The sequence below is a fragment of the Coniosporium apollinis genome, assembly GCF_000281105.1.
Source record: "Coniosporium apollinis CBS 100218 chromosome Unknown supercont1.29, whole genome shotgun sequence".
In the NCBI taxonomy this organism is placed as follows: Eukaryota; Fungi; Ascomycota; class Dothideomycetes; genus Coniosporium; species Coniosporium apollinis.
In genome coordinates, this window is record NW_006913291.1 from 249,430 (window position 1) to 273,022 (window position 23,593).

Consider the following 23,593-nt stretch of genomic DNA (forward strand, 5'->3'; position numbering starts at 1 on the left):
TCTTTCGAGCCTGGATATCGGTAGTCAAATTTCCTGTCGCGATCTAGACGACTGAATAGTAGTCGTCCAAGAGGCGTTGACGTTTCTCGCGTGTTCTGGATATCCGTAAATAAAATAAATTACCGGGCTCTCGTGCTGAGATAATCTACGAGAATCGACAGCGAATCACAAGCTGGCGATTGAATCCCGAGGTGTCAGCCGAATTCGCCGCTCCCGTGCCTCTCCAGACTTCAATATCGTCACCTCGCTGGTACTCCACGCCTCTCAAACAACAACCACAACAAGCACCTACACACACAATGGCCGCTCTCCGCTCCTCTTCACGGCTCGTGAACAGCCTCCGGGGTACATACACGCACTCAGCACAACCCTCATGCCTCACAGCGCTGACAAGAGGGGCAGTTTCACCCGTCTGGAAGCGCGGCTTCGCCTCCGTCGACCCCATCAGCAGCTTCAGCGAAGCAACCTCCAAAAGCGCGCCCGTAGTCCCCGAATCCAAGACCTCGACCATCAAAGAGCCGGCCCCCGAGAAAGACTCCAAGATCAAGACCTTCCACATCTACCGCTGGAACCCCGACGAGCCGACCCAGAAGCCGCGGATGCAGTCCTACACGCTCGACCTGAACAAGACGGGCCCCATGATGCTGGACGCGCTGATCCGGATCAAGAACGAGGTGGACCCGACGCTGACGTTCCGGCGGAGCTGCCGGGAGGGCATCTGCGGGTCGTGCGCGATGAACATCGACGGGGTCAACACACTGGCTTGTCTGTGTCGCATCCCGACGGACACGAAGACGGCGTCGAGGATCTACCCGCTGCCGCATACATATGTGGTCAAGGATCTCGTGCCGGATCTCACGCAGTTCTACAAGCAGTATCGCTCGATTAAGCCGTATCTGCAGAGAAAGACCCCGCCGGCGGATGTGAGTCTCCTTTCCCCTTCTCAAACCCTCTACATCCCGTCCAACCAGTCTCACTAACCCCACACCTCCACAGGGCCGCGAATACCGCCAATCAAAAGCCGAGCGTAAGAAGCTCGACGGTCTCTATGAATGCATCCTGTGCGCGTGCTGCAGCACCTCGTGCCCGTCCTACTGGTGGAACAGCGAAGAGTACCTCGGTCCCGCAGTGCTGCTGCAGTCGTACCGCTGGATCGCGGATTCCCGCGACGAGAAGAAGGCTGAGCGCCAGGACGCTCTCAACAACAGCATGAGTCTGTATCGCTGCCACACTATTTTGAACTGCTCGAGGACGTGTCCGAAGGGGCTGAATCCGGCGCTGGCGATTGCGGAGATCAAGAAGAGTATGGCGTTTACTTGAGAGGGGGGTGTATGTGGGGGGTTTGGCGGGAGGGAGTTTTTGTGAGAGAGCGTGAGCTAGTTCTGTTTGGCAGACTTTTGCGCTCCTGTGCTTTTATGGTTTCGTGTAGCTATGAATCATGTTACAGTTTCCACACTTTCCTCCGTGGCATCAACAGACCAGCACAAGCGCACGTGATATCCAACCCTGAGTGCCGCCCCTTCAGATGGCGGTTTCGCCGATCCCCCTGCCCCCTTCATAAACACTCTCCACTCCCATCCGGCAGAACATCTATAGAAGGGTATATAGCAAACGCCCAAAATCCCATGCCACGATTGTGAATCCTACACCTCATTCCAAATGTCCCGAGCACACCGCTCCTCAACCCGTACTAGAGTCCCTCTGCCGGCCATGCTCCCGCTCAATAGTCTCAATAATCTCAGTCATAGCCTCTTCAAAGTCGCTGTCATCATCGTCGTCATCGTCATAGTCGTCAATCACCTCCTCATCCTCTTCAGTCCAGTCCGTGACCGAGGCGTCGAGCATCGAGTCCCCGTCCCGCTCGCTGCCCGACCTGCCGCCAGCACGGGAGGTAGCGTCGGAGCTGCGATGACCGCGCGAGTGGGGGCTTGGGGGAGTGTGGCGGCTGGTTGGGGAGTTAGTGGAGGTTGCAGCTGGATTTTGCGGAGAGGGAGGGGCGGGATGGGCGGCTGAACGTCGCTTCTCAAGAGCTTTGTGCTTCGTTCTTTTGCTTGCCCAGGACTGAGAAATCATAGGGGTAGATGTAGCACGTACCTCGCTAGCTGGCTTCTATGAGGCCGAGGCCGAGGCGGTCTCGGCGTCCAGTCAGGCGCCAGGTCGTTAGGATTGGGAAGAGGCTGAACCGCGTCGTCGCGGAGGAGCTGTGCGCCGGCGGGGATGGGAGGGTTGTTCGCGGGTTGGGCTGGCTGCAAGGCGCCGTTAGCATCGCGGCGGAGCGTTTATGTGAGGTAGGATGGTAGCGACGATCCAGTGGTCGTGGGAACTCTCGCCGAGCTTGAGAAGAGCGGGGAAACGTGGTTGAGTAGGTCGGGAACTTACGTTGCTCACGTCTAGCATCTCAGTATCGGGGTTCTCACGCCCGGTTGCCTTGGTGGTGAGTGAATCCAGTCCGGCCCGCTGCAATGGCGATGGGAGGCCGACAACAGAGTCCAGCCTTATCTTCCCCGGCACAGCTGGTGCAGTCGCTGGATCCGGATGATCGGCATCAGCATACGCGACTACAGTTCCACCTCGCTCATACAGCCTGGTATTGGCCCTCTCTCCCGGCTTCGCGACGTCAATCAGCGTTGCCAGCGGGTGGATACTCCCTATCCAAACGGTCTCACCGTCTTTAGCTTGCGGGGCAGCAGCGACGCGCTGTCCAATCAGCCTTCCGTCGTGATCGAAGAACTTCTCGAAACGCGGGGCGCGCGTGATGCGCATAGTGGCTTCGAGCTTGGCGGCGACCGTGTTGAGAACCCAGCCGTCGAAGTTCGTGATGTCGAGGGCGAGATCGGGACCACCGTTGGTGAAGAGGATGTGGATTGGATGGCGGACGTTAGTTTCGTAGGACCAGGGGACCAGAGATGCATCTTGGTGGTCCGGTAGCATGGATTGGGCTGGTGATGTCTGCTCAGGTTGTCAGTGTTTGTGGAGATCAACAGAGCGGCCAGAAGTTTCAGTGTGGGGCATATTTCTAGAGCCTCCAGAGCAATGCTGCAACTTCAAGCTTGAGGCCCTCCGGACTGATGAAGCAAGCTCGTAGTTGGCTCATCTAAAGATGGAAGTGCTCGGCGGACCAACGGAAAATTCCAAGGATGTTTCCTAGACATCGCCCATGTACTGCACTTACCTCAGGGAAGATAGTCGCTATCTCGGGTGTACAAGGTTCCGTAAGGAAATCCCTCGACTGGTCTCCTCGGTCGTCCGGCAGCTTACGTGCGGAGCTTAAGTTACCGTCCAACACCTTGACCCAGGGGATGTTTAGCGGATGCTCTTGTTTAGACCGCTGAGTGGTGATGACGCGCAACATCATCAGCTTGAGCAGACGCCGCATGTGGGGTTCTGGGACGCCTGACCAACTGTTTTCAACGCTGTAGGTAGAAAGGTACTTTTCAAGTTCCATATCACAGCTGTGAAGATGGGTGCGACCCCCGTACTCCCGGCATGCCGAACTGCAATAGACAGCATCCTTGCAATACTCACAGGGCTGCAACCCGTCACGATGCGTTTCGTTGGAGGCCTTGATCGACGCAACAGGACCCGTCAAAACAGCCGCGCAGGAGTGGCAGAGAGTATGGCCGGTCATGCCATCCCCTGAAGTCACGTGAAGGTTACTCCGTTCGATGCACAGACACGTGCCAGCTGGAGTATCGGAGCCTGCTGATGCATACAGTCTTGCTTTGACAGCTTTGCCATCCTCCAGGAAAGGTTTTATCTCACATGATGACAGGAGGTCTCGGAAATGCGCGTTGAGCACTTGAATATTCCTATCGATGTTTTCCGCGGTCAGGCTGATTTGATCCCAGGGATAAAGTTCTCTCCGGATCTTAGTGTACCGCGTGCTCAACAAGCCTTTCGTCCCAGTCCGACTGCCGATCTGATCGATATCTGTCATGATGCGGTTTTCCAGCTCGGTGAATGCCCAAAAGTATCCGTCCAAGGGTGGGTATCCATCCAACGGTGCGTCGAAAAACAACTGGCCAGGTTTGGGGGCAACCTTGTTGCGTGAACCGGACGAAGGTCTCTGTTCCTCCCAAAGCCTGTAGCTCCGGCTCCGAGCATCAGCCAATACTTCTAGGGCAGTCCGCATGGCACCGCCGCCACACTTCCATAGCGAATACGCGAGGCGCCAGTAGGCCTTCATGATAACGTCGTTGGTGAAATGCCATTCCGCTTCGTTCGCAGCTATGCCTACCGGCAGCGGTTCGAGAATCAATGCCGCCAGGTCGGTTTTGAGCCAGCTCACAGCATCTCCTCCCACGAAGCGGCAAAGCGCCGTCAGGCTTGTCTTGTCGGTTGCTAATGCTTTTTCTACATGATAACCATAGGACACGATCTGGCGGGTCAAAGTCCTGAAGTCCACATGATCCTTAAGCGCCCAAAGGCCGCCGAGAAAGGCGCGATGCGCATCGTACACTGCGAGTGACGGATAGCCGAGAAGTAGATAACAAAGCGAGCGGTTAAGAAAGGCCACTGGATGGCCAGTTGACGTCTTAGCAAGGACCTCAGTGTAGATGTTGAGGGCGGCGACTGGGCGTAGCGCGGCGAGTTCGATATTGCCGCGGACTATGTCGGCGGCTCCGTAGTGGCGCAAGGTCAGGCGGATGTTGAGTCGTTTTCGGCCTGTTGCTGATGTTGATGGAGGTGCGTCGGCCATGGTGCCACTTGAAGAGTTCACTCTCCCCTCAACTTATGAATGAAAAACGCAATGCCCCCAATATCAGATGGGAGGCTCTCCGATATCGTGCCTTTCACTGATAACACTGCAGCCAGACAAGCGCGCGATATTCGAATCCAGCAAAGTTTGGAGATGACGCGACTGCGGGAGTTAGATGGCGCTCATTGCAGCTGGCTCGCGCCAGCGAAATCGTGAAGTGACAGGAGACTTTCACGTCCTATGGTGAATGGTGGGCAGACATCGCACGCGCCTTCCAAACCCAGCTGGAGGAGCTTCGCGTTGTGGGAAAGTAAGGTAGGAGACGCAGGTGCAGTGGAGGCGAAACGATGGAACAGAGTTACTCTTCGATCTTCGTGTGAATGAATGATTGATTGCAAGGAGAACTGCGTAGAATGACACCGAGTGGTGGGGAGATTGCAGTAATTTGCAGACGAGTGAAGTGGAAGGTGAACGACTGTGACATGATCTAACAGCGACTGTGGCCTTCCACTTCTTGAATACTGTAGGTTAGTATTGAATCCTAATATTTGGGCGGCATTGGGTCAGGTCCATTGACAGGAAACTTCTTAAAACTCTGCCCAGCTTCGAAAAGCTCATTAGCCGACATATCTCTTCAAAACTCAGCGCTATCTCCCTAAGAGCTTCCTGCTACTATCCCTCTACATCCCGAAGATGATTTTCCACAATAGCCTTGAACGAGAAAGCTCCCCTCGCTAGCTGTTCGTTCAATCTCGCGCTCCTCCAGTGTCTCACACAGAAACTTCGTGCTCGCATGCACATGCCCACTAGCATGCACATCGCCCACCAGCGAACACACACATTGCAGCAGCTGCAGGGAGACGAGCAAGCACTACATAGTGCAAGAAAACGCCTCCAGATGTTGCTGGATATTCCAGCCCGGTAGCTTTACAACATGGAAGCACGAGGTTTGCATGGAACGCGCGCTCCAGGAAGCCTATTCGCTCCCTCCGGCCTTCTTCATCACCTGCAAAAGGCATCAGTATTCACGAGGAACTGCGAGTAGTGCTATCGAAAATGCATCTATTACCCAGTCTTCAGGGGACGTTGTCGGGGAGATCGTCAGCCCGCAAGGGTCGTGTCCCCCAGACTTGGCGTTCAACGACGAGAAAGCTTGATTCATATCCCTGCCGGAGGGACTGAGAGGATACTTCAACACCTGGAAAGTCAAGTCATCCGTTTTGAATGGGATTTCATGCTGTTAAGTGCTCTTGTCAGCTTGCACTTCGAACGCTTTGTGCAAGACGATCACCGTCAATTTCGGGCCACTACACAACACCGCATCGCAGGTGATAAGCTCAAGCGCTATGACATAGGTCATTGACACCCTTGCAGAGCGGCAGGTTGCGAGATGCTCCCCCGCTTGTTGCGAGCCTGAGGTTGTCCGCATCCGCGAGCTTCTCAGCTTTGGATTCACCCATCATCGCGCAGCTTCGTGCTTGAAGGCAGTGTTGAACACCTCGACCAATTGTGAGTTTACGAGATCTTGCTGGAGCATCTCCAAGCTCCCACGGTTCGTTGCAAGCATGCGGTGCTCATTTTGCTTCTTCGTGGTGGACCCGCCAGCCTAACCACTGTTGCACTAGCCGATTTACCCGTTCTGCAGAGCTTAACTCTCCCGAGTCCGACGCCCAGCCTTCTTCGCCCACCACCTCACAGCTCCTCTCCACAACCTCCAGTTCCAAACAGCTTCCACAACTTCGCAAGTCTTCCTAGAAGCCTCAAAACATACTGTAAGTCGCCATTGGCATCTCTCTTCTGCGATTGAACCGTGAAGACGGCTCCGGAGCTACCTCACTGTCGAGCCGTCCGATCGCGACCCGAGACCGCGACAAGTGCCTCAGCAAGTTCGAGTCGAATTTCGCACAATGTGTGCACGCCTGTCGCTGAGCGCACCCTCGATAAGCCTCTCTTGTCTACAACCGTAAATTTGCCGCCGAAGTTGGCCCCGGCCAAGCTTCCTTTTCGTTGGGAACCACCAGCCCTCCGAGGGCCAAAGTTCGCAGGAGAGTCGCTTACACGGTCCAGTAGCCGCTTCAATATCGATATAGCCGGGCGACTACTGCTACATCAAGAGCATTTTCAGGTATGCGCTATGTGTTGTCCACCGGACCCTCTTCTTCAGCTGCGCGGCTCTTCGCCAGTAGAAGCCGAACCCTGCCCCCAACTCGCTTACTTAGAGCCTGCAAGTACTCCGCTTGATGGCAACTAAACAACTACCTCAGGATGCGCCAATACCAGGTCGACGAGAGCCAGCATTATATCCTCGGCCATTGGATATACTACACTGGAGGCCCCCGCTAACGCATTCCCATTTCGTAGGCAGCTTCGCACAATCGCAATGGCCGCTTTCGACCACTCCCTCATCGCCCGCAGCGAGGCAACCATCAGCCACCTCGCCAAGCGCAACTTCGCCCAGGAAGAGCCCGGCGTCATCCTCGTGTTCTGCATCATCGGCGTCGTCGCCATCCTCCTCCTAGCTCTCTTCATCAACAGGAAGCTCCAGGCGCGCAAGGACCGCGCACCGGCATAAGCACCACACCAGACTGAAGTGAAGCGGAAGACTGAAAGCGTTACGACTGTCTGATGTAAAGTGTGGTGTACTTGGAGCGGGTTGGCGGGAATGTGATGGTGGCCGTTTGGAGAGAATCCCAACAGCAGGAACGGCAATGTAGTGCGGTTTCCTGGGCAATCGTAGTAGATGGGCTTGTCTATATCTGTGTTTGGTATACCACGTCTGCGTTCTTTTGGCCGACAGGGCTGCTGTAAATGTCGCATCGGGGAAGAAAATGTCGGAATAATGTTTCATTCTTATGGCATGAGCTACCTAATCCGTCCTTCCGCGCTACATGATTGTCGACTGCAATCCAGTATTGAAATTTCCTACTACAGCCGCTGAACGTACTATACAACATCCGCTTCGACCAGTTCGATCACGTGTTCGGAGAAGTCGCACATCGCGGCCGATTCAGCTGATGCTTCGGCTGATGCTTCTTCGTCAACCTTCGCGCTTGTCTTGGCTGTATCGTACGTTGGAGGTCCTCACCGCCCACCAAAAGTCAAAGCAACATCAACTGACTCGTTTCGCGTATCTGTATCAGCTCCTGTAGCCGTTCAAAATTTCTCCCTACCTATCCAGCGTTTGTCCTTCCCCCCCCCCTCCATTCATGCTACTCAACTCAAGTTTGATCGGGTCGACGGTATTACCTGTCAGGTTCGGGAAAACTTTTGATGCGTTACTCTTCTGAATTCTATGCGCTTCGTCTAGGTAAATTTTGTCCCACTTTCGAAGCATGGTCGGGAAATAACGTCTGCTGGGCGTCGCTGCCATAGAATCTGAACCTTCCCGGGGTCTAGAGAAGCTTTCTTGTGCCTTTTCTTTAAACTCTAGCTAGGGGTTTCGCCAGTCCTCGTGTCCGGTCTTGGCCATCTCACACGTCGTCAGAAGGACGTGGTACTCCCCAAACCCAGCCTGGAAGTGATTCCGTGACTTGTTGTCGGTGTCTCGTCTCGCGCCTGTGTAGTCTTGTCAACCATCTCCTATAGCCGCGCGTTCTGTTCATCAATCTCCTCTTCCGCTTCCACCACCCTCAGCGGCAGCTGCTCGATAGACTCTATCGCCTAGACTCTGTCGTGTAGGCGCCGGTTGCGTTCGGTGCCCATCTCAATAGTCTTGCCTGTGTTCGCAAGCATGAGCTGTAGTCTAAAGCGCTCCTGGTTGGCGGATGCCAGTTAGGTCTCTAATGTTGGGAGGCGTTGGTTCAATTCCTCACGCGTGAACTGCCGTGTGGCTGCCTCCCTCGAACTCATCTTGAGCGACCGCTGCCAGATGCAATTGTTGATCGAGTTAATGGCATCTTCTTTTGTAGCCCCATCGGCGACCCAGCCCTTGATGATCTGGAGCTTTTGGTGCCAATAGTTGTGCCGCTGGAAGTACCTTTTCAAGCCCCACTTCTTAGTGCTATCCAAGTAGCGCTCCATGCGTGCCTTGACGTCTGCCGGGTAGTCAATCATGGAGGCCCACTTCGCTTTGAATGCGGGAGTTGCTCCCTCTGCTCCTTATCCCTCAAGTACCCCTCCGAGCATACTACCGGAGCTGTTGCTTAACCTCGCCGAGCTAGACCTAAGTTTGTGTAGCTTAAGCTTAGAGACGCGCATCCACCTTTTCTAGCGCTGCCTTCTTAACGAAGATGTCCTTTAAGGACTTCTAGAGACTAGAGATGGTGGCGTCGACTATTATCGACCTGGGAGAGATTCGCTGCTTAGCCTCGCGGAGTTGCTGATGAACTGGAGCTGTGACTCCATCAGCTCGTCAAGGGAGTTGATGTCAATAAGGAGCTTTCTCCGAAGGGCGATAGTGAGTAGGCGGTGAGGCACCGAGAGTCTAATATTGGCTTTTGAGGGCGAGGTGATGTTAACGACCAACGGACGCTCTTGCACTGGTGCGTCTAGATTACCTGGTGCTTTGATCATGATGTTATTAAAGGTGACCTTAACGCTGAACTTGCCTTTCTTATCACCTGCCATAAACTCGAGGTACCTCCATTTAATAGACTCGGTACGACCGTATTGGCCTAAGATTCCTAGCGAGCCTGGTCGAACGGCGCACACCCGGGCCAGACACCAGATGGCCTGGTGCTGCTCGGAATTCTCAATGCAACGGGTAGTGTTCATCTTATAGTCAATGAGTTCTGGTCGGCTAAGCCAACGTAGCTCTTCTTTTTCACCGCCTTCAAATTCGCACCGCCAACAACGCTGGCTTATGCGAACTGCATCGCCTCCGCCATCTTGTTGAAGAGCTTGGATCTGTTTGGTGGCTCCGCGTCACGTGTCTGATAGATGCGCTTCGTATTTAGCTAGGCGGGTGTCTTTTTACGCGACCTCATTAGTAAGGCTTATATTATAATATTAGTATCCTCGAGCATTATCTGTTCTATTAGTGCTGATCGGAGTTCATCAATCATGCTATCTGCTGTTGCCAGCCGCCCCGGCTCTTCGTTCGCCCTTCCAGCTTGGGTGTGCCGAGTGTCGAGAACGCAGACACCAACCTCTGTAAGGATATTTATTTAACGGTGGTGTTCGGTGTCGACGGCGATGAGAACCGTGTCGCCAATCAGTTCGCACGGAACGGGGTGACTAGGATCGAAGCTGTAATCCCTCTACTGCACACGCATGATAGAGAGTGCGATTATGGTCTATAATGTGCGTAGGGTATCGTTGGCGGCGTTGTGGGCTCCGGCTGGCGCTCTCTTGCCCTTCTTATTACGGTGTCCAAACCCTGCTAGCTGTAGCTGCAGAGCCACTTGCTGAAGGCCTATTCATTCATCAATGCCAGATCTATTGATAAAAGTAGGCTCGCCGCTCTCATACCTCCCTTGCCTAGCATGGAACGTGCGAACGGCTGTGTGTCAAACCTAAACTTCACGAAATTTTGACGCGTCGGGTCATAGCCAATCTCGCGGAAGGCGGCTGCTTCATTCTGAGCGGCATGGGCGATGTAGACTACGGTGCGCTGGCCGGGGGGTGTGATACGTGTACGTAGCGTCAGTGTCCGCTATGCTCAGCATCAGCACAACACCAAAAAGTCATCAGAGCTTTTACGTCCTCCATGGAAGCCCTGTAACCTTCACACATCTAGTCAGGTGTCTGTCGTCTCCCAGGCCCCCTGGTCCCATGCGTCCAGCATACGAGTACTGCGCTTTTTCACAACCGCGAGCATAGGTTCTCATGAGATAGCCGGAATGGAACACGGCGATGGTTGATCAAGGAATAGATGATGGAACTAGGCGCGGTATATTTCGAACTCTCCCCCTCTCTCGCACAGCATCGCTAGCATGAGTCTGTCCTCCATCATCTTTCCAGAATGGAAAAATGGCCGCTCGGCAGGATTTGCCGGATGAAAGGCAGCGTATTACAGTAGGCCTCGCATGGGGCCCTATCCCTGCGGATCGACGCACGATGTGCTCTTCGACAGCGAACCCTTTGAGGATATAGCGATGCGAGAAAGTGCACAAATTCTTCTGCACCGCCCTGGACCTATTAACGCGGCCGATCTGCTGCATCTCGTCGCGCTTCACCCATAACGACTCGAGCATAAGGACCCGTATTACGCGGATAAAGGTGAAACCGGCTCCTACTATCGTCTGAGTGCCAACCATAAAGTAAAGGGGTTTCTTCTTTGTAGCTTCGGGATCCTGCTTAGTATCCGTCTTGTCCAGATTGCTGAGCTCCTCAATTCCGTCGACAAGTGCCTATCAGTCACCGGGTGCGATATTAGCGTGCATAAATTCGACGCGGCCCTTGCTTATAAAGTATTTAAGCCACTATAGATCTGGTTAGCCGGTTCTCGTTATATAGCTGCGGTATAATAGCGCCGAATAGGTTAGATTACTCACTATATAGACCACGAATGCCGTAAAGGGATTGTTAGCAAAGAATAGTACCTTCTCCTCTCTGCCTAGATAGTCGTGCTTAAGCTTAAGAGTTGCTATATGTATTGTATGGAGCTTCGGTGACTTCGCGATCTTCTTAGGATGCTTGTAGACCCACGACTTCTGTCTCTCCCACCCAGTTCTTCATACACTACTCCATATACTCTCTCTTAAAGTCGCTTTCTCGAGCCTCATCTATCTCAAGCATATGGGGAAATAGATCCTAGATGCTTTAAAGGAGTTGGTAGGCCTAGCCTAATCTATTTCGGCTTTGGCTTTGGCTTCGGCGTGTGCTTATGATCTACACTACACTTGCCGTGCACCCTAAAGGTGGGCTCCTGCTGGTTAAACGCGAACGCGACGGAGTTCCTAAAAACACGCACTCGACACGTCACACTAAGGAACGTAACATACGGCAGCTCTTCCGGGTACTCCTGGGAACCTCGCTCCTCTGGCGTCTTAGCGAGCTGGAAGTGCTGCATAGCCTTGAGCTTCTTTGCCAAAACCTCCGTAGTGGTCTTCATGTGCTCCTCAAGCTTTGCTTTGAGCTTAGAGTCGGGTGGTCTTCTCCGAGAGGGACGGGAATGTTTGCGGTCCGGTGTATCTGACGGTGTGGTGGCACTGCCTGTGTTCATGTTCCTTGCTCGACGCTTACCTCTTGAGCATTGGCCGGTCCACAGGCGAGCGCCATAAGTAATCAGTCCACCTGCCTTTGAGGTCTCGCTGTACTAGTCTTTCGGATGCGTCTGTCGAGCTTAGTGAGAAATTCGAAGTTCATTATTCGTATCAGTGATGTCCAACTTTTTTTTGAAGCTTCGTAGATATATCTCAGGTTGCTGCTTGTTGTACGTATTCCTGTTGTTTGATGATTTGCAGGGTTGTGTGAGCTGCCGATTATTGATGGCTCGAGCTATAGTCGATCCACTCAGATTGATTGACTTAACTCTAAATTTAGTTAAGCTCGTGGCATCACTGTCCATATAGATGGCCTGTTGTTGGGGTGCTTTAGATATGCGCCACTCTCCTCTGTACGACCTCATCGGCCATATCGCCGTCAATCGCGCGGATGTAGTCTTCGACGTCATTGTTTCTATGGGCGAGGTAGGTGGCCGTCCACCTATCAAGGTCGTCCATCGCCGGGGAGTCCTGTCGTAGGGTCGCGGCCGTGTGGTATGACCAATTACGAAGAGTGACCGCGAACTCCTCGTTCGTCTTCGCGATATCTAGGACCATTTGCTTGCATACGGCTTCGTTCTTCTGAGCGGTTGTCAGCTCCGCTCCTAGGGTTCGCATTGTCTCGTTTTCCAGCTTGTTGGAGGCGCCCAGCGGGGGCCAGCCGTTGTACAGCATATTGTCGTCTACAGTGTTCTTGTTCATTTTGATAGTGTTGTAGAGAGGTGATCAATCAAGAACTAAGCTTCTGTCGTTCTTGGCGGAAGCGTGTAAGAGGCCGCGCGGAATGAGCTCGAGTCGGCTGGTCTGAGCGCTTGTGGTAGGGTGAACCGGAGCAGAGATAGTTTGTCGTCGATGTAAGTATGGTCACGGTATCCCCATACTTCCTTGGGCCTCCAGCCGTGATCCGGACACATGGCGTGGTATTGGGGCACGGCGAAGTTGTGTTCGTTGGTACGGCTCACTCTCCGTCCTTTGTTCTTTCTAATCTCGCACCTCCTAGTAGATGGACCACTGTGGAGCGAGCAATCAGCAAGGCTTCCTGGCGGATCGCTGCCGCGGCTCGAATATTCCCGCTTGATATGAAACTGTATCTCATCTTCCAGAGAGCAGCAAGCGCCATAAGTATCACGCTACCTTATTATCAGTCCACCCTCCTTTGAGGTCTCGCTGTACTAGTCTTTCGGATGCGTTTATCGAGGTTGGTGAGAAATTCGAAGTTCATTGTCCATATTAGCATGCGCGCTCGGACTTCCACCGGATGATCGATCATAAAGGCCCACTTCTTCTTAAAGGCGGCCGTCGCTCCTCTCCGCTCCTTCTCCTGCAAGTACCCTGCTGAGAACGGTATCACTGAGTATACCTTGTCCTTCAGGGTGTCCAGCGCCTCAGACCCTGCCTGGATGAACTCATCGAGTCTCCAAGCTACCGCGTACTGTTCGTTCGGAGGCAATAGCAGAAACTTGCTGATGAATACATCCTCCTGACCCATGACACTCGTCAGATAGCTGATATCCTGGAGTCGCTGATTAGTCAGGGCTCGTCGGCGTCGGGGGTCGATCCGGGCGGCTTCTCGAGATCGGTGGCCTTCATAACGGGCATCGGATCCCCCTTAACGTGGTACACGAAGCCTCCGATCCCATATTCCTTCGAGACGTCGCAGTCTATGTAGATTGGACGTTTCGGATCTTGGTAGACCAGGAAGGTTGGTTTGCGGAAGTGGCCTTAAATCGCCCTAAAGGCCTCGAGATGTCTTTCTGAGGGCACGAGCTTGGTTCGAGATGCATATGCCTTTCTCTGCCCGCCTCTCGACTTAGGAGCTGCGAGTAGGAGTTCCGTTTTGAGCTCCTGGAGCGGTTGCGTGAGCTGCGCGTAATAAAAAACGTATTGGCGCAGCCACTCAGTCAGTCCCGAGGTAGTTTTCGAGGGCTCCTAGCGTGGATGGGAACTGGAGGGCGCGGATCGCCTCGACTTTCTCTTCGTTGGTCCCATGTTCAGCGCATTCTAAAGCTTCATAGATATATCTCAGGTTGCTGCTCGTTGTATGTATTCCTGTTGTTCGGTGATCTGCAGGGTCGTTTGAGCTGCTGATTATCATCTGGGAATCGGAGAGACAAGTGGCCACTCCCTAAGTGACGTTGCTTCGCTTGTGCCGCATTCCTAGTTCTTGTGATATTGCATCTCTCGGAGCTGTTAACATCTTGGACGTTCTTCCTATCAGCAGATCGATTCCCGGAATACGCGCCAGAAACCTCAAGACCAGCAACATCGCTACTGCACTTGGCACTCTTGCATTATTTCCTGTATTGCAGCCTCTCTTCGAGTGTGTGATGGGCAGTAGTGTTCATGAACTTCTTCTCACTATCGATATCTTAATCGAACTCGAGCGCGGTTGTTGCTTTCTGGACCGCGGAAGAGGAACACAGGCATCTGTGAATCGGCGCGTAGACGGCTCCTGCGCTATAGTACTCGAAGCCATCGCAAAGACAAGCATCATAAAGGCGTCATATTGGTTGAGCCAGCGGGTGGTGGCAGCCGTTGCTATCGCTTTCAGTCATTCTGCTATGCCAGTAAGGTGGTTTCAGGTCCACCCGGTACTGCCGAAGGATCCTCCACGCCTCGTCAGCACAGTGCTTGCGGATTTCGCGGTCATGCCACGCTTCAACGAAAAGATTCGTATCTTTCTTGTACTGGCGCGTCGGTTTGAAGGGCTTGTCTAGTGGTTGGGAGTCCTCTTCGGAGGGTTCCTCTTCCTCGTCATCGTCCAGGAAGCCTAGCTGACGTACGAGGTTCCGGTCTGATGTGTACGGGTGCATAGACTGCGACGATCGGTGCCGCTTGGGTCGCCCTGATGATATAGGTGAGGGCGATAAAGGACGTTTCAACTGCCTAGCCGCAACAACAGAGTCTGGTGTGCGAGTCGGGAAAGGGTATATCGTCGCCTTCGACGACATGCGGAGGGGAGAACAGGCGGCAGGTCTCGTCTTCTTGCTTATATGGACCGAGCCACACGCTCGTCTCTGCAAGCACGAATCTACATTACCATCAGTTATGCTTAACAGAATGACGCGGAGGCGAAGACAGGTCTGACGGGTCTGGCGAAGGCGTATCGGTGGATACGACCACGGCTTGAGAGCGCAACTCGCCCCGAGGTGGTTGGGCTGATTGGGGAGGTGAGGTTTGCGTTCTCCGTGTGTTTTTGTCTGAACTGTGTCTGCAATGGTGTACGAAGCCGCATAGAACAGACTCTCGTGACACGCAGCCAGCTCCATGCTTCGGTATCATCGCATGGGTGATTGGAAGGTGCGATGGTACTCAAGATGCCTTGGAGTGTGCTGCGTCTCTCGATACGAGCCGCACTCGATGTCGGTACTCTGGTCAGACGCTTCGTTAGTCAACACGGTTTCATCCTTCATAGCCTTCTGGCGGTCAGTGGTGTATGGCGCCAATAATTTAGCTGACCGTAAACGCTTAGTAGCGGGAGCGTCGTCCGTAGGGACAGCGGGACGCTTCGGATATTGGTGATATGAACGGGATGAAGCGGACACCTGTAGGTATGCGCCGAATAGGTATAGTACAACACCGAGGCCGGTGGAGCCGTGATGCTCAACTTGTCTAGAATGGCGAAGTTGGATGTGAACCGGTACAGGCATGATTCCGCCGAAGCATGCCGGGTCTAGCTTTATAATCGTTCGCACACAATGGCTTTTCTCGCATGCAGCATCCCGGACTTCTCCAACGCTAACCAAGGCGGATGATCCGGTCGGCCATAGGAAGGGTCGCGAACAAGGATCACAGTGGCTGCGTTAATCTTCTTAATGAGGCCATACCTCAACACGGCTTCAACTTCAAATCTTGTATTTCTCCTGAACATCATCGCAACTGTGACCCATACCGCGCATGCTGAGGAACCAACGGCACTCTGGAGCGGCCTGTCTCCGAAGTACATCCCGTGCTTTTTGCGCATGGCTCTGAGTTCCGCGAGGGTTGAAACTACTCAATATGCTCTCTAGTATAGGGTGACAGGGCCGGTGAGCTCCCGCGTCACTGCGGATCTCCGTTCTCAGCGGCTCGATGGCCTCGTCTTGGTCCTTTCCATTGAAGATCCGATGTTGGCCCATCCGGGCTTGGTAAGGTCCAGCTGCGGTACTGTGTAGCATTGCGGGCTGATTTGAATCGAGATCCCTCTTCTTGCAGACAGTTCTTTTTTGCAGTCCCGCTGTGCACAAAGCTGTGGAGCTCATTGTTACGAGTGCTGTTCTGCAAACGGAACCTATCCGGGGTCAGACTAGGGGCTGGAAACACACCCACGGCCGATCCACTGTGTCGGCTGGTAATCAGGCCAGAGTTGTGACTGTAAGGAAGTCTTGAATAAGGCGGACGGTGGGCCACGGCAACTTCAGCCGGGAGTTTTGTGTTGGACTGGTTGCCGTACAACATCGCCAAGATCTTGTTCATATGGGCGAGGTCCATTGCCATCATCACATCCTCGTACGGATCGAGGCAGAGTACGTTGAAGATGTCCATTTGGTAGAGCGCACACGCTTATCTTGTTTCAGACCGATGCGTTGATTTGATGTGCTGTTGTGTAGGTTCCAACCAGAATGTGGACGTTGCCACATCTCTTGCTGCCCGCGTAACGACTGGATGCAGGCGAGTGCTGGATCTAGGCGGAATCTCCCTCCATAGCTGGTTGGATGTTAGTCAGTTGAGAAAGACGCAATTTGAAAGCAGGTCGAGGCCGTCATTGATGCGTTACCGTCCAGCTGTGGTATTCTGTAAGTCTGGGTGCAGGTGTATTCCTTTCTACGTAGTTATCCTCGATGAAATTGTGTTACCTAAGGCTATTTGTTGTGTGGTTATATGCTGTACTGCTATTTTGTGAGCTTTGTTTCTTCGTACTTCTTGTTACGTTGTGGTGAGTCTTTCCGCAGCTTGCGGTTATCCACCGGAACTCGCTGTTACTGGCTTGAGAGAGGAACCAAGTCTTCCTAGGGACGAGTAAGACCTTGCGTTTGCTACGGTCCGGCTACACCACTTTCGATTACCCGTCGGATGGAGTCAGAGGGAAGGGAAAGTTGGCAGCTGAGAGATGGAGATTACGAATGCGTGACAAGAGATGCGCACAAGACATCACATGATACAAGTGTGTAGAGACGCAGCAAGGCAGCAATGACTGTGTGATTAAGATTAAGTTCTAAACGGCTATTATGGACGAAAGAATGGATATACCGCAATACGCTTCACATTACCAGACGCCCAACGACATATGATCTAGTGTGAGGATATATAGATCTGAGGCACCTCTATGCGGCCGGCTTGAGCCTCTCCTCAGCCCATGTGCGGTACTCCTCCGCGAGGCTCCTCTGCACCCATTTCGTCGTAATAATGGCCCAGATGCCAGCCCACAGGAACGGAATTACCCAGCCAACCTGCGTAGATGTCAGAATCGCTTCGTTACCAGCAGACTAGAATCAAGACTTACAACATAAGCAGCATCCTTCTGAATAGTAAAGATGAGCGTCGTTGTGATCGCCGCAATGATACAAGCGCCAAACCCCCAGAACAGCGTAAGCCGGTGCAGCATCTGTCTGAACATCTTGCTGGCCTGGTAGCGGAGGTTGAGGCGTTGTCGGAATTCTGTGCCGCCTGAGCCGTCGACCGCTACGATGTCCTCGATAATCGAGTAGATACCGGGGCGTAATGGCGAGCCTCTTGGTAGGGAAGAGATTCGGACTGGCGACCGGTACCCGGCAATGCGGAGAACATCCATGACGAGCATCTCGACACCGAACGCGAACACCATGCTTGAGACTGGCATGGCAAGAAGCCGGATGGGTGGTTCATGGGGCACGGTGCCAACAATGAGCTCGATCATGACCGCTATCCATGCAACTGAGAGAGTCCAGTGAAACCAGTCCAACTATAGCCGGTAAGTAGGGGAACGTACAGTAATCAAAGTCAACTTACGTAGAACCGCCGCGCGCCAATCACTCGGCAAGTCGAGCCTTTCCTCCACAGCCTGCGGAAACGGATGAAGTACTCCACAATGGAGACCGTTCCCAGCGCACCCGTGCTGATACTGAAGACTGCATTGTGCGACAGACTTGTCCCGTACCAAAGGCCAAAGTACAGCGCTATAGGCAAACACACGCAGTCCAGCACGACCAACGTCCAAAATATCCAAATGCTCTTTATCCTCGTCCGAAGAGTGTAGTTGAGAGGCGGAGGCTTTGTGAAGTCCGGATCTGTAAACGTCACCTGTGTGGGCGCATGGCGAGCGGAAGGGGGACGGATCGAGGACGGTCGTGATGAAGGTGCGCTTGTGTTAACAGGAACGTTGAGGGCCGACGAAGGGCGGGTAGGTGGCGCGCTGGTGTTTGCGGCGAAATGGACCACCGAAGGAGGATGGCTCGACGGAGCGGTTGTGGTTTCGGTGGGCACTCCAAGCGTTGAAAGAGGTTGTGATGGAGCATTGCCGCTTGGGATAGCCAAGTGCTCGGCGTGGTCTTGCCTTTCCGTGGCCATTGTAGCGATGATTACGCGAGGAGTGTCCAAACGGGACGGAAGGGGCTCTACGGTCGAAATTTTTGCTGCAAGTTGCTGAGTGTGAGCCTACTGCGAAGGGTTCACGAATGTTGTTTTCAAAGAAGGGTGGATCACAACTGGCGAAGAACCGGAAAAATGTTGATAAAGGGTTGGTGACATGATGCTGAGCTGGGGGCTTGAGGATCGACGCGGCTGGCTTGCAGGATGCGGAAAGAGAACTCGGTCCCAGTGACGTCGCTTTCGTCGCCTTCATTAGCGATGGGACCTTGTGGCTGACAGCCCTGTCTTCAGCTGCCTTCCCGTGACCTGCATCACCATATTCATCACCACCTGCATCTACCTAGTGCATTGCCCTGCAGTGCATCTGCTATCCCCAAACACCCTACATTCTGAACATGTAGTCGGCGCCCAACTATGCGCCTCGGCCGTATCAGCACTTCATTTCTTTGTCTGCTTACTGCATCGAGCGGTCTACCGACTGCCCAGGTCCCGCTTCTCCACGATGAGGACACAGGCAACCGCTCCATCTCCGTGAAGCTCTTCGCCGGGCTGGAGGAGCTGGCGCGCATCGTCGACATCTCTTATTGCGTGGGCGCAACTGGCCTGGGCATACACAAGCCCTTCCAGTGTCTCAGCCGGTGCAGCGAGTTCGAGAACTTTGAGTTAGTCACTGTGAGCTGACCTCGCGGCTTTCTACGAACGGAACAAATACTGAGTTGGTATGCAGACTTGGAACACAGGACCGCTACTTTCCGATTCTTGCGGCTACATTGCGCTTTCGCATCCGCCGTCCGCTCCGCGCATCATCCTCGCCTTTCGTGGCACCTACTCTATCGCAAACACAATAGCCGACCTCTCCACACTACCGCAGGAGTATCTACCCTATCCTGGCGGAGACGACACCAGTCATGATCAGGCGAGTCTGCTCGACAAAGCCCTCGACAGCCTACACGTCTCGAAGCGCGGCGCGTCGCACTCTACCGCCGATAAGTGCACCAACTGCACAGTCCACAGCGGCTTCTACAGATCTTGGCTCAACACGCGCTCCAAAATACTGGCGGATCTAGCACAAGCACGTGCCGCCTATCCGTCCTACACCCTGACACTCGTCGGCCACTCTCTCGGCGGCGCAGTCGCAACGCTCGCCGCACTCGACTTTGATGCCCGAGGTTGGGAGCCGCACGTCACTACGTTCGGCGAACCGCGTGTCGGAAACGAGCACCTGATGCGGTACATCGACTCTCATCTTGTCGAGCCCCCCAACGGAACGGCAGCTGCCACGGACTCAAACCCAGCTAAGAGGCGGTTCCGCCGCGTTACCCACGCCGGCGATCCCATTCCTTTGCTGCCACTTGAGGAGTGGGGATACCACATGCACGCCGGAGAGATCTTCATCGGGAAGGCGAACTTGCCGCCCAGTGTCGCGGATCTCGAGTACTGCAATGGTGACGAGGATCCAGAATGCATCGCTGGAGGTGGAACTGGAACAGCGGTCCAGCCGGCCGCATGGCCGTGGGAGAAAGATGGCGGCTGGAGTGTGCCGGCGCGGTATAAGCTCTGGCAACTATTCTTTGCGCATAGGGATTATTTCTGGCGGCTGGGGCTTTGTGTGCCAGGCGGTGACCCTAGGGACTGGTATCGGAAGTATCCGCGCTATGATGATGGGGACGAGTTATGAGGAACAACGTGGTATTGCGCCAGCTAGTGTAGTCTGAAGGTTTTCTGTATCAATCGGCGCTGTTTCAATTCATCACCTAGTGATGATAGCGCACCATGTGATTTTGGCACAATAAATGTCACAAATCTCCTGCGCTAGTTCCTACAATTATTATGCCCCATTTAGTCAACATGCCTACTTGCAAAGATAATCCACAGATTGTTCGATGACCCCTGAGGCGGCTTTTGCGTACCTTCCAAGACTGTCTTCCGCCGAGCTCTCAGCCCTACAGGTCGAAGCTTGCGTCAACCTCAACCCACCTGCAGTCCCAACATCGGAAGTGACAAGCATGTGAACGATGTCCATTCGCCATGTCCACACAACTCCCTGAGGCCGCGCGCCCCATTATCGCGGAGCAATATTTCGCCCTTCCTCGCGCCTCTATTCCTCGAGCTCCGACATGACGATTGAGGCGCATTGACCGTCCAGAATGCCCGAAATCCATCAGTCGCAAAATCCACAAGAGTCCTTGCCAGACAGGTCGGGAAAAGTGTCGCTGCCAGAGCAAGACACGTTGCGATTCTTCACCCGCTCGCCGCACCCTTACCACCGACACCGCATTGAAAAGTCTACGGACAAGCCAGCCAGCGATGCATTATCCCGCCACAATGATACACCACCCGCCGTATCGACAACTTCACAATCGGACTCGGAGGTACCGGTAGCTGTACAAGGCAACGGCAAGAGTCGCAGGAATGGTTCCGCAACGCCAAGTGAGAGCGGAACCGAGGCGGACGACGAGGGCTATGGCTTCATCAAGGCCCTGCCCGCGCCGCCTATTAAGCCGCGAAAGGGACTTCGTGACATCAGAGGAGCAAATCTAGATGAGACGCCTAGTCCTCTCCTTACGCCGTCACAGCTAGACGACCAGGGGAGAAGTTTCTCGCAAGACCTTCTCAGGGCAATTAAGAAATCTGAGACGATTTCACTGTCTGATGATGAAGCTAGGGTAGCAAGAGCTAAATACGTCAAGCGGAGGCGCGCGGAGGTCATCAGAAGGCTCTGCGAGGTCGCGCTGTTGGGAGCGATTGGTGCTCTCATATTGAGCGATAGCATAGTCTGGCAGTCCTCCACGCGCTGGCACAGAGGTAATTGCCTTTCCCACCAAGTCAAGACGCATGTGCGATGACTGACACATAGGCAGCGTTGATCACTCATGGCATCGTCTTCTCCTTTCTGATCCTTCTATATCCTATTCGTCTGATCTTTCACTTGCGAAACAGCTTTGCTGCGCTAGTCAAAGGAGCGATCCGCCGTATTCGAGTCCCTCCCTCCTTCGATCCGGCGCCCTTGCTATATCCCGTCTTCATACCGGTCTTTGTAGCGCTCTCGTTATCTCGAAGCCTGGAACACATTCTTTTACCCAATCTGATTCTGAGCTTGTCGACTCTACCAGTCTCACTCGTCCCAGGTCCCGAGCGTGGCCTCGGGTATAACACCGTCCACTGGCTCATCGCTTGCGCTCCTCTCTTTGTGTCCGGTTGCACGGATACTGCTGCGAAATCCCCGGCTCTCGGGCCTCACGGGTCAGAATGTGTACCTTCTGGGGCTGTCCAGCGGGAGTTGCTCGTCTCACTATTCGCTTTGCATCAAGCGCTAGTACCGCCTTTACAATATCTTACCACTACTAGCCTGCTCACAGCGGAACTGCAGATGCTGTCAGTAGCTCTGATCAATCTTCTCCTTTTCGCAGACTCTCCGCAAGCAGTCATCCTAGCTACACTGAACTGGTTAGGCGGCCTGGCCCTCTTTGTTTGCTGCGGCCATGTCTTGCATTGGAGTGTGACCCTAGCACGCATACCTAAATGGAGGTTCAGGCGGGCTGGACAGCTTGTTCAGGCGCGACAGTCGTTTCTGAATGCTCTTAAAGAGGGCTTGGCATTTCGAAGGCGCAGCTCTGGGAACAATGCGATGCGCGGCGGATCTGACACTGATCCTGCTCACCATCAAACAATGGCCGAGAAGGATCCAGGGCCTCTCAAGCGGCTCAGGCTGGTCACGTCAGAATCCGCAAGATTCATTAGGACGAATCTTGACGGGGACGCGACCGAGGTCAGGTCTGCTGTGGAGCACCCCCGAAAAGACATGTTCGGAGCAGCAGAGATGGAGAACGGCTTCCCACGCTTGCTGAAGCAAAGAAGCAACACGCTACCCACCTCTATCAACAAGCCTTCTCCACCCCGCCGTTCCTCGACACTTCGCCACAAGCGAGCCAAACCATCGATAGCGCAATCCTACCTCGCAATGACGCCAAGTCAAGCCACTATCCGCAAATGGCTCTACGCCGGCTACGTCTACACCGCCATCGTCCTGATAATCCTCCTCCCCATCCGCGCCTTCATCTCCGCCTTCGCGCTCCACGGCCACGAGCCCTTCGGCTGGGCCCTCAGCTACCTCTTCGGCAACATCCCCTACCTCCGCTTCCAAACCGTCTACTGGGGCCTGGAGCACTGGATTTCGCTCCCCTCCCTCCCCTCCCCTGGCCCACTAGCTCTGTCCGCCGGCCGGGCCGACTGGCTCCGGCATGTTTTGCTGGGGGAAGCCAACACCCGCCTCCTGCTCTTCGGCTACTGGGCCGCCATCCTGGTCCTCGGCCTCGCGGTCGTGCTCTCCCTCTCCTCGGTCGTGGAAGTCGATACCCGCCGCAAAGTCTTCCACGGCATGATGGTCGCGATGCTGCTGCCGACCATCTACATCGATCCGGCCTTCGTCTCCCTCGCGCTGGAGCTCGTGCTCGCGGTCTTCTTGCTGCTCGATTTGATCCGTGCCAGCCAGCTCCCGCCCCTCTCGGGTCCCATCGCCAAGTTTCTGACGCCGTACGTCGATGGCAGGGATCTGAGGGGGCCGGTGGTCGTGAGCCATATCTTCCTGCTCGTGGGGTGCGCGATCCCGCTGTGGCTGAGCCTTGCGGGGGTCGAGCGGTCTGGCGAAAGGCCGTGGGAGGGCTGGGAGGTGCGCTCCCGCGACGTCAGTATGGTCGCTGGTGTTGTGTGCGTCGGTATGGGCGATGCGGCGGCCTCATTGGTTGGGAGGAGGTACGGGAGGCGCAAGTGGCCGTGGACGGGGGGGAAGAGTCTCGAGGGGAGTCTGGCATTTGCGGTTTCGGTTACGGTTGGGTTGGTGTTTGGCAAGGCGTGGCTGCGGCTGGGGCAGTGGGATACAGCGACGGATATCAGGGCTGAGAGCTGGGGTTCGGTCACGGTGAAGGCGGGTGTCGCGGCGTGTGGGGCTAGTTTCATGGAGGCGGTGCTTACGGGCGGGAATGATAATGTTTGTGTGCCGGTGGTGTTGTGGCTGCTTGTACGGGCTGTGGGGCTTTAGGCTTCACTGCTCGTGGGCAACTGTTTGTGTGGCACTGTCTCTGCATGTGGTACTGGAGCTAAGGAGTTGGTTGCTGGATTAGGACAGGGTGCATGAAGCGTCGGACCAAAAAGGGGTCTTTGGAAACTCTGGGGAATGGGGCAGCCAATGGCGTTATCAGAGGTA

The 23,593-nt window shown here is 54.4% G+C and overlaps 9 protein-coding genes across 9 annotated transcripts; 4 read left to right on the plus strand and 5 right to left on the minus strand.

Moving 5' to 3' along the window:
- Positions 1–299: 299 nt before the first annotated feature.
- Positions 300–1,320, plus strand: W97_05976 (succinate dehydrogenase [ubiquinone] iron-sulfur subunit, mitochondrial; the record flags this gene model as incomplete). Its single annotated transcript, XM_007783857.1, has 3 exons — positions 300–345; positions 397–923; positions 997–1,320. The coding sequence occupies 3 exons, from the start codon at positions 300–302 to the stop codon at positions 1,318–1,320; spliced, it is 897 nt and encodes a 298-aa protein (XP_007782047.1).
- Positions 1,321–1,680: 360 nt separating this feature from the next.
- Positions 1,681–4,699, minus strand: W97_05977 (uncharacterized protein; the record flags this gene model as incomplete). The annotated part of the gene is made up of 5 exons (XM_007783858.1): positions 1,681–1,945; positions 2,095–2,246; positions 2,380–2,949; positions 3,173–3,393; positions 3,526–4,699. 5 exons carry the CDS (start codon positions 4,697–4,699, stop codon positions 1,681–1,683), a joined length of 2,382 nt encoding a protein of 793 aa, XP_007782048.1.
- A 2,380-nt stretch (positions 4,700–7,079) lies between these two features.
- Positions 7,080–7,271, plus strand: W97_05978 (uncharacterized protein; the record flags this gene model as incomplete). The annotated part of the gene is made up of 1 exon (XM_007783859.1): positions 7,080–7,271. The coding sequence occupies one exon, from the start codon at positions 7,080–7,082 to the stop codon at positions 7,269–7,271; it is 192 nt and encodes a 63-aa protein (XP_007782049.1).
- A 4,158-nt stretch (positions 7,272–11,429) lies between these two features.
- Positions 11,430–11,804, minus strand: W97_05979 (uncharacterized protein; the record flags this gene model as incomplete). Its single annotated transcript, XM_007783860.1, has 1 exon — positions 11,430–11,804. One exon carries the CDS (start codon positions 11,802–11,804, stop codon positions 11,430–11,432), a length of 375 nt encoding a protein of 124 aa, XP_007782050.1.
- Positions 11,805–12,174: 370 nt separating this feature from the next.
- W97_05980 (uncharacterized protein) lies at positions 12,175–12,546 on the minus strand (the record flags this gene model as incomplete). Its single annotated transcript, XM_007783861.1, has 1 exon — positions 12,175–12,546. The coding sequence occupies one exon, from the start codon at positions 12,544–12,546 to the stop codon at positions 12,175–12,177; it is 372 nt and encodes a 123-aa protein (XP_007782051.1).
- A 439-nt stretch (positions 12,547–12,985) lies between these two features.
- W97_05981 (uncharacterized protein) lies at positions 12,986–13,333 on the minus strand (the record flags this gene model as incomplete). Its single annotated transcript, XM_007783862.1, has 1 exon — positions 12,986–13,333. The coding sequence occupies one exon, from the start codon at positions 13,331–13,333 to the stop codon at positions 12,986–12,988; it is 348 nt and encodes a 115-aa protein (XP_007782052.1).
- A 3,814-nt stretch (positions 13,334–17,147) lies between these two features.
- Positions 17,148–18,369, minus strand: W97_05982 (uncharacterized protein; the record flags this gene model as incomplete). Its single annotated transcript, XM_007783863.1, has 3 exons — positions 17,148–17,273; positions 17,327–17,764; positions 17,812–18,369. 3 exons carry the CDS (start codon positions 18,367–18,369, stop codon positions 17,148–17,150), a joined length of 1,122 nt encoding a protein of 373 aa, XP_007782053.1.
- Positions 18,370–18,804: 435 nt separating this feature from the next.
- Positions 18,805–20,068, plus strand: W97_05983 (uncharacterized protein; the record flags this gene model as incomplete). Its single annotated transcript, XM_007783864.1, has 2 exons — positions 18,805–19,062; positions 19,118–20,068. 2 exons carry the CDS (start codon positions 18,805–18,807, stop codon positions 20,066–20,068), a joined length of 1,209 nt encoding a protein of 402 aa, XP_007782054.1.
- Positions 20,069–20,537: 469 nt separating this feature from the next.
- Positions 20,538–23,428, plus strand: W97_05984 (uncharacterized protein; the record flags this gene model as incomplete). Its single annotated transcript, XM_007783865.1, has 2 exons — positions 20,538–21,195; positions 21,252–23,428. 2 exons carry the CDS (start codon positions 20,538–20,540, stop codon positions 23,426–23,428), a joined length of 2,835 nt encoding a protein of 944 aa, XP_007782055.1.
- Positions 23,429–23,593: the final 165 nt, after the last annotated feature.